The sequence below is a fragment of the Brienomyrus brachyistius genome, chromosome 10 (genome assembly GCF_023856365.1).
Source record: "Brienomyrus brachyistius isolate T26 chromosome 10, BBRACH_0.4, whole genome shotgun sequence".
In the NCBI taxonomy this organism is placed as follows: Eukaryota; Metazoa; Chordata; class Actinopteri; order Osteoglossiformes; family Mormyridae; genus Brienomyrus; species Brienomyrus brachyistius.
Window position 1 is genome coordinate 121,809 of NC_064542.1, and position 13,179 is coordinate 134,987.

Here is a 13,179-nt window from a genome sequence, read left to right on the forward strand (position 1 = left end):
ATTAATTCATTCACTTCGCTGCATCTGGAATCCAGTTACAAATTAAAACTGTTTACATCGGTAAACTTGTGTCGACAGTAAGATGGACTCTGTCTGAATGTGGGTTCAGACTGACGAAAATCAGCCAAGAGATAAGAAAGCAAATTATTTTAAAAGTATAGGAAGATAAGTTAAGGCCATCAGTAAATAACAAGAATAATAATAGTAATGATAGAATAGATGCACTTCATTCACCCCCCCTGGGGACAGCAGCTACTTTTCGCATATCCTTCCTTGCTCTCCATGAGAGCAGCAGACACACATGTACAGGTTAGAGCAAATTATGAGGTCAGCGTTGTGGGTCAGCCAGTGTACAGCCGCCTTGCTGTTGGGGTTAAGGGCCCGACAGTGGCTTGGTCACTCTGCTGGTTGTGGGATTCAAACCCATGACCTTCCAGCCACTGAGCCCAAATCTGATGAGCAACACAATGCTAGCAACAGCAACAGTAATAATAAAAAAAGTTTTTTCTCTGGCTAGTCCAACATTGTTTTGAATTTATAAAAAAATTGTTAAACTTTATTCATAAATTATGTCTATTTTAACCATACTGTCGGCATAAAACATCGGGTAATGCTTGCACCTTCATAAGATATTCATAGAACATTAATAAACAGCATAAGGGTACCTGAACAATATAACATACTTTAACACCTTTAATATACATTGATACAAACATTATATGATTATACAATTGTAATGTTTGTTATTGTCATATAATGTTCATCATGAAGTTGTGGTTAATGTGGTTATTGTTAGAAACACATATGACCCAATACGTGCCATAAATGAAAGATACACTGAGTTTAAACAAGGCCACCTACTTTGCCAGCTGTCACCCCATGTGACGTCCCATGAGACACCCCCCCCCCAGTGGGTCCAGTGCCATGCCAGGGGCTACATGGCAGTTTTGGAGACAGGGCCGGAGCAGGAAGGGGGTTGGGGGCAAAGTTCCCCCTCTGCCCGTCTTAGATTTTGGTTCACGCATGACCGGGAGTCAGCCAGCACTGCTTTAGGTCATCTGGGGGAGTCATTCTCCTGCCTGGCATTTTCAACCTCATTTCTCTGTTAGCCGATTTTCATTTACATGAACGAGGGTTTTACGATCAGTTTTATCGGTATCGATAAGAAGAGCGGTATCGGCTGAGGACTGGAAGATGCCGGTGTTCGCGTGCGTTCTGTCCACATCTCCGGCTCTCGCCTCCAGGTTTCACTGGCCTCGGTGCTGGCGGGGTTAAACCAGAGCTCAGTGGCGCCCCCAGCTGGCTCTGCTGTCGTGAGCTGTCCGGGTCCACAGAGGTGTCAGCTGGAGGAGTTATTATTAGATGAGCTGAGTGTTAGTTTGTCACGTCACGCCGTGCGGGAGGCCCAGATGTGAGCTACGTTCCTCTCTGCATCCAGGCTGTGGCATGTTACACATTTATTTTAACATCGATTTTAGCCGTCCTTTAAGAAGGATTTTCTTACTTTGTCTTTAAAACCCTGTATATACTAAAACCCAGTTTGCTACACATCAAATATCTACAACCGGTGAATAAGTACCTGGTGATATTTCCCATCCATTATGATAGATAGCCTATATTCCTATAAGAAGGGAGAAAGGGTTAGAGTTTCGGGGGCAGACACTAGGGGGCGCCCATGAGTGTGTGAGTGTGTGTAAAGGGAGCTGGGACCACTACGGGGTCATAAATAAGCCTGGAGCCCATCCCAGGTTGTCGACATCCAGAACAGGATGCTTACCTGTCCCAAAGCGCACACCTGAGAGATATAATTATACAGCAAACTGCTTAGCATGTGATGTTATTTGGGGTATACCCATATATAGAGTTAACAGTTTTTACTTGGCCAATTCAGGTTAAGTACCTTGTTCAAGGGTACAGCTACAGGAGCTGAACTCGCACTGGTTTTTGCACACTGTCTTCACTGCAGGTGATTCAAAAGTACACCGACCCCCCCGCCCCGCCAGAAACTGTGTCAAGGTTTCCATGCGAAAGGCTCAGGTGAATCATACTTCAGTGCCCTGATGATAAATGCGCATCGGCCTGCATATCATGTGAGAGTAGCGTTCGGCTAATTGTACCTTCAGCATTCTGCCTCTCCAGACGGCACAGTTAGGGGAGATTCTGGGAGTTTTAGGACAGGGTTAAGAGGAGCCATAATTTCCAGAGAGAGGCCAACCTTATCATTAGCCAATGATATGTTTAAAATCAATGAGTGATGGGGGAGGGGACATTCTAGGGGCCAATCAGCTGTCAGCTGGGGCCTGAGGCCCCGCCCCCTATATGTATATATGCTCTTACGTACAGTGTTCCTGTAGTGGACCTGTGCAGTTTATTTCGGGGGTTATATCTTCCGTCCCGTGCGGCGCTGGCATGTGCTGGCTGTACCCGGGAGCTGCTTGTCACCACTTTATACCCGGTGTTCACTTAGTGATGCATGTTCCTGTCTGCAGTCTTTCGGAAGACTAACTTGCTCCCATTGCGTCTTTCCTTAATCAAGGAAAACTTCATTGTCATTTATTCAGCTACACTGAAACACTTGCTTGCCTACCACCATACGGACTTAACATATAACGATGAACAACAAATAACAGAGTAGTTAACAATAACATACATACAATATGTGGAATATACCAGCAATATAATATACAATTGGATAACAATGTGCTGACGTTATAGTGGTAGTGGTACAGTGGTAGTTCATAAATAATCACTAATGACTGGGATTATAGTATGAGTCAGTCTTCTGTGCCCAGAACTTGGTCCCTTGTTGCTCCTCAGATGAAAGGACGTTCTCCTCCTCTCTCCTTTCTGTCAACCTGGTTTTTCAGGCACCTGAGAGTGGTGTGCTAATCGCCGTTAGCCTGAGCTACGTTCTCACACCACCTTAATCTGCCCGTGTTGCCGCGTGGCTGACGCATTCTCTCCACTGTGTTTTTTCACTTTTTGAACATTTACCCCTCCCTCTGTCCTTAAGTTCCCCCAAGCGTTAAATGTTCCTGGAGATGTTTCCTCTTTGTTGTTCTGCGGGAGGGTCGTCAAAATTCTCAGGATACATCATTCAACAGGGGTTTACATTATACACCATCCGTCTTTTAACTGCTGATCCGGGACAGGGTCACAGGAGGTTGGGAGTCTGTCCCATGCAGCACTGAGAAATCAAACCAGCCCACACATAAGCTATGGAAAAGCTAGGGACCCTAGTTAATGTGTCTTTGGACTCCAGGAAGACTGGAACCCCTAACTCTGAAGGAGTGGAGGTACAGCGATACCCACTGTGCCACCATGTTACCGATTTTACGTCATGTTCCAAACTTTTTATATATATATATATATATATATATATATATATATATATATTTTTTAGAAATGTGATTGTAATCTTAGATTGCTGGAGTGTTGTACTGATCTGCCCAAGTTCATTGGCAATCACCCCACATCTTGACATTCACAGTGTCTGGGCATGATGAAAATCCCGGCGGAGCCTCCTTTGACCGTGTCGTTCGCCCAATCAATCACGAGGCGGTCGCATACAGGTTATCTGGAATGATTTATTCCGACACCTGCGGCAGCTACTGGGGCCCACCGGAGCTCAGCACCTTCCAGCTCGCTGCGTTTTGGGCTGTGACAGGGCTTTCGGCATCTGGAGAAATGCTCTCAGCGAGGGTTTTGCGCAGACCCCATTTCCGTGGAAGCGCGGTTTTTCTTCCCGTTTACGGCAACGCGGTGGGGGGAGTTGGGGGGGGGGGGGGTTACAATAGAGTCGTGCTGTTTCCATCGGAGACTTGGTCAGTCTGAGGCTGTATTTTCCATCCTGGAGCTGCTCAGCAAGCCCGGCTTTAGAGGAATGAATGTGGAGCGCTATCCTTCATGGGGGGAGAGGACTGTTTCTGTTTGGGGGGGTGGACTTTTTTCTGGGCGCCGAGAGAAGGATCAGATGGAAAACGGAATGGTGCGGCTGTTCCTGCAGGTTTTATTATATGATAAGCTTCAAGCTTAAACGCAAGCATGAGTTTAAGCCTTAAATTTCAGTCTTTTGAATTTCTACTTGGGTTTCGGGAGCTTTGAGGCATCCCCTTTGCAACCAATAAAAACCACCCAGAACACCAGTTTGGATTGGATGCCGATGGCCTCCTGCCTTCGCTGGAAACCAGCTTCTCTTCCCCAGTTCATGATGTCATAATACCGGATGAACAGGCTTAGTCTAATATCCAGGCCTCATTAGCTAGAGAGAGAATCACTACTAATGCTAATGGTCTGCCGGGTCTGAGAGCTTTAGCCTGCCGAGATGTACATTGAGAAATCCCTCTCACCAGTCCTGGTCTTAGGGACCCCGCAATGACTGACAAACAAAGACCTCTAGAAAATTCTGCATCCTGTCTGAGATGCTGTGGTAGCCCAGGAGCAGTAGTATCCGCAGTGCCCTGTTAGCGTTAGCACCTGGGTAGGCCATGAAGGAGGCGGCAGAATGTGCTCCGATCGTCTCTCTCATCGCTTTGCCGTCTGTGTGGCTCCGAGAGGGGAGATAACACACGACCATATCGCCTGCCTGCTGGTCATTCCTCCCGTCTGGAATTTTCCAAAAAAAAAAAAAAAACTCAAATGTCATTTTCCAAAATGATACTCGTTAACTGAATAACATTCTATCCATCCATCCCATCCATCCAGTTTCCAAGCCACTTATCCCGGAAGCAATGGGCACGAGGCAGGGAACAACCCAGGATGGGGGGCCAGCCCATCGCAGGGCACACTCACACAGCATTCACTCACACATGCACACCTACGGGCAATTTAGCAACTCCAATTAGCCTCAGCATGTTTTTGGACTGTGGGGGGAAACCGGAGTACCCCACAACAACATGGGGAGAACATGCAAACTCCACACACATGTGACCCAGGCGGAGACACGAACCCGGGACCCAGAGGTGTGAGGCGACAGTGCTAAACACTGCACCACCATGCCGCCCCGAATAACAGACTAATAGAATGGAATTAGCAGTATAGTCGTGCCAAATGTATGAAAAAGACAGACGGGTACCACACATTAAGATGACAGGAAGCATGCTCTCCTGTGCTGGACTGTCCATCCATCTTCCATAACCGCTTATCCAGAACACGATTGTCCGAATATCCCAGGAGGGGGGGGAGGGAACATCCTTAATGGGAGGCCAGACCATCTCTGGGTGATTTAGAGACACCGATTCAGCCAATCATGTGTTTTTGGGCTGTGGGAGAAAACCTGTGCTGGCATGTGGAGGACATCCACGCTCTCTCGGGGGAGCATCAAGCCGTAAGCCCAGAAGCACACAGCTACAGGTCCGCTGACTGATCCTCCGCGCCACCTCCGTGGACGGTAAATGGAAGAATTTCGTCCTAGTTACAAAAGTAGTCAGCTCTTAGAATACATCTCTAACAATGTTATTCAAATAGATTCCCCACCGGATAAACACCAGCTCATTTGTATACAAAATACGGTCCTGGGTGGGGGGGGATGTGGAGCATCCTTCCTATTTCTCAGAAAAATAGCTATAATTTAACAAAGGGGCATTTGGGGAGGAAATTGCAGCTCATTGTGCTTGTACAATATGCTCAAACACAAGATCGGCATTCCTGCATTGCGACCAAAATAAGATGTTAGGTTGGGGTGTTTCTATGGGCTCCCTGGCCTTGGAATGGTATTGTGAGCTTGGAAATTTATTTTTCCGCGCCTCCACCCCTCCACACTGTACCCCATCTCACTCTCCCCCCAATAACCTTCAGCAGGAAAGGCCACTATCTGCCTTGTATAACTCCAGAACAGAATTTCATCCTATTGTCGCTATCCTGCGTGATCCGCCATGATTAACGACACGCTGGTCGCACCTTGTCGTATAACAATTAAGAAGTCAGCAATTCCGAAAATGGCTCACTGGTGTCAGCGGCAACACCAGACGGTGTCTTTTGACAAATCGGCTTGATGACAGATCGGCGTGCTAATTTAATTCCTTCCATTGCTTAAAATATGTATTTTTCTCCTTTATTAAGCGACTACGTCGGAAGGCAATTAAGCGAATCAGATGCGATGATCTATTAGGCCTAACAGCAGTCGTTAGCAGTCAAGATGACTTAAATAAACAGCCGCGATGCAATCCGAATATGTTATGATGTGTTACTCGTATGAGTATCCTGTGAGTGCTACTGCTAAGTCCACCTTTGTGCATTCTTGAAAGATTGGACCCTGAGGACTTTACTCTCAAGACATGCTAATTAAAGTTATCAATGTGTACATGTGGCAGAGGGGTGTATCGTGGGAGGGGGCTGTAAAACAGAGGTATGCGAAACTGTGAATCAGATACTTGAGTCCTACATAATGATCTTGTTAAGCAAAGTAGCACGTAAACCACCCCCAGGGAGTCGTCGCACTTGGGCTAAACGTTCTCCAATTCCCACAGGCCTGGACGACTGCCTCCAGCAGTACATCAAGAACTTTGAGCGGGAGAAGATCAACGGGGAGCAGCTCCTGCACATCACACACCAGGAACTTGAGGAGTTGGGCGTCACCAGGATCGGGCACCAGGAGCTCATCTTGGAGGCCGTGGACCTACTGTGTGCATTGGTGAGTGCTCACGTCAGTGTCCCGGTGTCAGCTCTGTCCTCCTGGAATCCTTGCCATCTTGAATGGTGAATATTTCTTGCTGGGGCTGCTAAGTGACTCATGACTCTTGACATGTTGAAGTCACTGGTTTACTGCCCCTACAAAGAGGTTAACACACCTGCAAACTTAACCAAGCTGCAGTCTGTTCTGGTCAACAGCTAAGTTTAACGAGATGTGGGCGAACTTCCAAGCTTTAAACAGGATCAAGGTGATTAAAACAAACCAATTAAATTGGTAGGATGTTGATGACACATAAAGGACTTGAGATGGGCTGCCTAGGAAAGAGCAGGCTTCTTGTTTCCCATTTTGATTAAGAGGAAGGTCGAGAGAGGTGGTGGTGTTGGGTCCCATATGTGTGTCTTTCACCTTGTCGTCTACACCAGTCTGTGTTTCTGTTTTGTGTGTGTGCCCTTAAGATATGTTGTTGTTTCCTTACAGTCAACCTCACTTGTAAATTTACCCTGAGGATACAATTGATGGTCAAGCCTACCTTCAGAGAGGAAATTGCCCGCTGGATTTACTGTGCCCTATTATCACATTTATTAGGCTTTGGACATAATGCATGACATTTAAATGCAAAGACTTGTTTTTTGTTGCTGCATGAAAGGAGAGGCTATGAAGTATCACACAACACTCATCAGGATGGGGTGGTGCGAAGATGACCTCACTATCTTTCCCCGACTCTTTATCCTGATTTTCTTACTGTCTCTCTCTAACTCCTCCACACTTCATACTTCTCGCTTGCTCCCTCATTTCTTCGCATTTCACGCTCCTTCATTACACCATTTGTCCCACTTAGCCATACGGTCTCCTTCTGACTTATAAATTCTAACCGCCCTTTTTCATCTTACTAAACTGGCTTGCCACTAATCAACTGTTATTTTCGCTCATTCTGACCAATTAAACACACCCCCTCCCTTGCATTTGCTTGACAAAACTGAATGTGGAAGTCACAGGAATCCCGACAGGAGGCATGATACATTTCCACAGTCACAGGACCTGCTGAATACATGGTTATGGCAAATCAGTGCAGAGCTTGTTGGGGTATGTACGAGGCTACGGCAAATCAGTGAAGGGCTTGTTGGAGTGCCTACAAGGCTACGGCCAATCAGTGAACGGCTTCATGAGGAACCTACAAGGGTACGACAAATCAGTAATGGGCTTGTTGGGGTACCAATCACAGGATTCATTCTCATTGGCTTGGCAGTGATGCAGACCAGTCAAACGGAGGTCAACATGGTGTTAGCCAACCGCTATTGGCCATGTCTACATCAATCCATTTATACAATGGAAGATCTGCTGTCCTAATAAAGAAAAAAATCAATTTCTGAGTGGAAGGCTCAGGGGTTAACACTGTGGACTCATACACTGTCCTCTGTGCAGCATGTGCTGTACCCTTCCTGGCTTAGGCTGAACATGAATTGGAGTCAGAAGCTGACATGCTTGGGAATAGCTGTTGGCTTCTTATAGTTAACTGCTAGTCAATGTAGATTTTTTCTATATCCATCAGTAATAACAGAGGTAGACATGGGACATTTTCTTGTCTTGCTTTTATTGAAGATAATAGCAGGTAAGATTTTTACCTATTTATGTAGCCATTGATTTGCATTCCTGTAATATTGCCCTTGGGGTGGCATGGTGGTGCAGTGGTTAGCACTGTTGCCTCACACCTCTGGGACCCGGGTTCGAATCTCCGCCTGGGTTACATGTGTGTGGAGTTTGCATGTTCTCCCCATGTCGTTGTGGGGTTTCTTCCGGATACTCCGGTTTCCCCCCACAGTCCAAAAACATGCTGAGGCTAATCGGACTTGCTAAATTGCCCGTGTGAGAGAATGGTGTGTGAGTGTGCCCTGCGATGGGCTGGCCCCCCATCCTGGGTTGTTCCCCTGCCTCGTGCCATTGCTTCTGGGATAGGCTCCGGACCCCCTGCGACCCAATAGGATAAGCGGTTTGGAAAATGGATGGATGGATGGATGGTATTGCCCTCCTGTGATTTGTAACAATAAATCCATATTCTTAAACCACTGCGCTATCCGCAGTTCCACTCTGGGTGTGGGGTGGCAGCCATAGCCCTCCGTACACCTTTAAGAACTGAAATAATTTCACATCATCAAACCAAACTGCCCTTGTAGTCCCTCCATTGTTCCGTGTCCATATTTGAAGCGATTTGTGAGTCGTAGGGACACGGCTGGTTTGGCACTGAAATGATATGATAGAGACTGTTTATCTGGGTGTTTGTTCAGGGCAGAGAAGCATTTGAGTATAATTACACACATTAAAAAAAAGTGTGAAGCCCTCATTAGATTTTCACATAAAAGGCAGGAATGAGGCTTTGGAAGCCTGTTGGTTTCTGGGTGTTGCTGTTGGGTTAGGAGGCTGTGACTGACAGCACAGAGTAATCCCATACTGTGGCTTTTGGAGGTAGCAAATTACTGACACAATAAGGGAGAAACGATCTAATTAAAAAGTGACTAAATTAATCCAGCACCATGCTTTCTCTCTCATTCAACCAGGATTAAAATCTGGTTATAGCTGTCTTGCTAGTACTCTGACCTAGCTTAATCCCGAAAGAGTTATGATTAACATCTGTAATCCACATTAATTAGATTTTAATTGTACCTTACACATTAAAGTAAACACCAAACACATATTCTCAGTTTAAGATCCTCAGTTTTAAATACAGCATTTGAAATAATAACTGACAAGTTCCTGGTACGTAATGCGATGATGTAATAGGTTTTTTTTGGTTACACCGACAAGTGCATTTCCATAAATGTCTGTGAGGATGTATATTTCAGGTCAGTGCTGAAAATAGTCAGTGAATAAATAGCCTCACAGAGTAGCAAAATTAAATAATTAAAATGAGGGACGGCGATGATGATGTCATATGTGAAAAGACAATGTACCTTCCATTTCTTTTTTTTTTTGGCGGGGGGGGAGGGGGGTGTTGCCAGTGTGCTGAGCATAGCACAAATGTTAGGGGGGGGCTTACCAGCCTACTGACCTCCCAATAGCCATAGCATGCAAAATTTTTCCAACTCTGACCTAAATGAGGAGGGAAATGTAAAAAAAAAAAATTAATAATAATACAATAAAAATTTAAATGATTATCATGTACTATACTTACTTTAAAACTGACTGTTTGTGGAATTTGAAGTCCATCTACTAGCAGCTTTTATCTCAACCTTGCCCCCGACCTCCACCTTTATCACCTGCCACTTCAGCTGATTTCCAGCCTGTACTCATGTCAAATGAGGTCTTACCCTTATCTCCTTCCCGCTCTCCCATCAACATGATTAAAAATGTAATCAAAAACAAATTACTATACAGTTCAGTTCATTGAAGCTCAGCCCATGAGGCTCTGTAATTCCGACCGCTTTTCTGTGTCCGTAGCAGCTAAATAAACAATTGGGAATTTTTCTGCCTCCTGACAGCACTGGGATCTGAGATGTACTCTTGACCGAAGCTTCCGGAGCAGCTGTTTTTGGAAATTGGGGGGTGGGGGAGCGGTGAAATAAAGTAGGTATCAGCGTAGTTAAGGACCTGGATTTGGGTCACTGCTTTCAGCAGGGGGGGGGGGAACAGTACTGAACATGAACCTCTGCTGTGAACATGCTGTGAATCCCCCGCCCCATGTTAAGATTATTAAAAGGTTTGTTGTTAATTTTACTGGCACTGTAAGTGCATCGGTTTGTCATTCACCAAAGGTGTCCAAAAGCCGGAGAAGACGACATCTCTAAAAGGTGTTTATGTTTGTAGTGGTCATGGTGTAAAGGGCTGTTGGGTTTTGGATGGAGGGGGTTTGGAGTTGATTGGAGTGGTTAACCTCCCCCACTGCACTGTCCTTGGACCTGTGCTACAGAATCCTGTTGGAGGACTTTGTCTTCAATGATAGACAATATCAAAGTCCTTTAATGAATAAAGTAATTAAATACTTCCTCGCTGGTCTTCTGCTAAAAAATGCCCATCATTGCAGTCCTGCATAACTCAATTAGGTCCCAAAAGCAGAATAATGGTACCTCTAACATATAATCCTGCAGATGTCTCACGTAATTATGGGTAGTTTCCCTATTCCGTGTGATTCAATAATTACAGTATTTAAGATAATATGTTAAAGTAAGTGTTTGTAAGTACTCATTTGTATAAAAGTCTAATGGGACCCAAATAATGAATCTGAGTTGTGTTATTAATATATAACCAAGTAAATCATAAGCATTATATGATCATTTGTAATACAGATATATATTTAGTTGATTGTAATTGCAAATATATGTTCTGTATCGGGGGCGGCATGGTGGTGCAGTGGTTAGCACTGTTGCCTGACACCTCTGGGACTCCACCTGGGTCACATGTGTGCGGAGTTTGCATGTTCTGCTCATGTCGTCGTGAGGTTTCCTCCGGGTACTCCGGTTTCCCCCCACAGTCCAAAAACATGCTAAGGCTAATTGGAGTTACTAAATTGCCCATAGGTGTGCAAGTGTGAGTGAATGGTGAGTGAGTGTGCCCTGCGATGGGCTGACCCCCCATCCTGGGTTGTTCCCTGCCTCATGCCATTGCTTCCGGGATAGGCTCGGGACCCCCCCATGACCCAGTAGGATAAGCAGTTTGGAAAATGGATGGATGGATGGATGGATGGATGTTCTGTATAATATGTGCATAATTAAGGTATAGATGTCTGTTTCATCCTCACGGGACACAGTTAAAAAGTTTCATCACTGAATGACTTATAAAAGCAGCTAATCGTTCTTGTGAATGCGTACTTGCGTACCAGTTATGTGCACCCCTGCTTATAAAGATGCTCTGTATACAAAGACACCTGTCAGTGTCAAGATGGATAAATCCTTGATTATGATTTAGTCACCATGGTCACCATTTGAGGACCCAGCTGCTTGTGATCAGGGATGGCAAGTAGATCAGATAAGGTCTGAGTCTGAGTAGCGGCGGTGGGAGAGGAGAGCCATACTTTCGCAAAAGCCGCTTTACGCTACATTCAGATATGTTTGTAGTGGTCACGGTGTAAAGGGCTGTTGGGTTGTGGATGGAGGGGGTTTGGAGTTGATTGGAGTGGTTAACCTCCCCCTTTCTGAGCTTTCATGATGGTCCCCCACAATGTAATGAAAACCTGTCATTTTGATGTTGTGGGGACCATTTTTCAGGTCCCCACAAAGATCTGTGAATGCAATCAAAAAATGAAAAAATTCTACAAGCTTTGTGTTTTGTTTGGTTACTTATGGTTAAGGTTAGGACTGGGTAGGGGTTAAGGTCGTCATGTTGGGATTAGAGTTTTCCCCATAGAAATAAATGGAGAGTCCCCACAATGATATAATTGCAAACCTGTGTTTGTATGTGCGCGTGTGTGTTGGGTCGAATCTCCTTCATGCTCAGCAAATCTCCTTGAGTGAGTCACTTTTATGCTCAGCATGTTTGTGAGTCGTCCGGCAGAATGGGATTGCTTGGCTGCATTGTGCCACACGGAGTCATTGGGGGTGACAGTCGGGGGGGGGGCACAAGGATTGGCGGTGCCAAGGTAAATCCGGGATGCCAGGTATCACGGCCTTTACCACTAGGAACTATAGAGAGCCATCAGAGAAGTGGTGTGTGAATGCAGATGTGCTCCGAGTGGACCGCTGGTTCTGGGGCCGGAGAGCCTGGCAACAACCGGGGAGACGGTGCCGCTCTTTTGGTCTCTCTGACCTGCATAATTCGACCTGTCGGATCCCCGTTAGCTGGGTCATTATCAGGGCTTAGAGGAAGCCAGAGTCTCTGTCATACATATTGATGCTTGAGGCTCCCCTTCATTTGCGGCCTGGAGGTGGTGGTTGGGGGGGGGGGGGGGGGGGGTGTGCAGGTGAGCCTTGTGGGCTCCAGGGGTTTTTGGCAGGTCTGGTGGCCGTTTCAGACTGTTGACCTGCTCCCAGACGCCATTGGGGGGGCTGTCGGTCATGAGATTGTCACCGTCGCACTCATCTGCTCCACAGGCGCACCCTGAGAGAGGTCTGCCTCCCCGAGCACTGTCTCTCTCCCCCCCACCCCCCACGGTTTGGCTGCGGGGGGAGCTACTGGACCAGATAGGTCTCATTATCGCAGCACCACATGAGGCAAGATGGGAGGTCCCTCAATAGGACTATAGGAGCGAGGACCATCTGTGCAGGACCAGAACGGGGGACGGCAAGCGAACTCCCGGGAATTTTGGGGGAGACGGGAATGGGAGTGCGCTTGGGACCTCTCAAGCGGAAATCCAGTCTCGGCTTGAGTCTCGCTCCGCGGCGATGACATGCTCTGCGTCTCCAGTGACCTGCCCCTAAATTGGGTTTCCTATTAAGTTCTTGCCAAAATCTTGGCCCATTTCTAGCAGGCAAGGCTGTGCCATCCCATTATGAATAGAGCGCGAGTACGGGGAAGAAGAAAAAAACAAATCATAAGGAAAACGATAAAAACATCAGACTGGGTGCAATTAGTGGCAGCTCAGCCGGTGGTTGCCATGGCAACTGACGAGACGGGCGGGGGGT

The 13,179-nt window shown here is 46.4% G+C and overlaps 1 protein-coding gene across 3 annotated transcripts in view; it reads left to right on the forward strand.

Annotated features, from left to right (window-relative positions):
* Nucleotides 1-13,179, forward strand: part of si:ch211-26b3.4 (connector enhancer of kinase suppressor of ras 2) — a 94,840-nt gene that overhangs the window by 24,623 nt on the left and 57,038 nt on the right. For all 3 annotated transcript variants that reach the window (XM_049029665.1, XM_049029663.1, XM_049029664.1), the window contains exon 2: nucleotides 6,468-6,631. In XM_049029665.1, coding sequence (XP_048885622.1) covers nucleotides 6,468-6,631 — 164 coding nt within the window. The remainder of the gene's footprint in view (nucleotides 1-6,467; nucleotides 6,632-13,179) is intronic.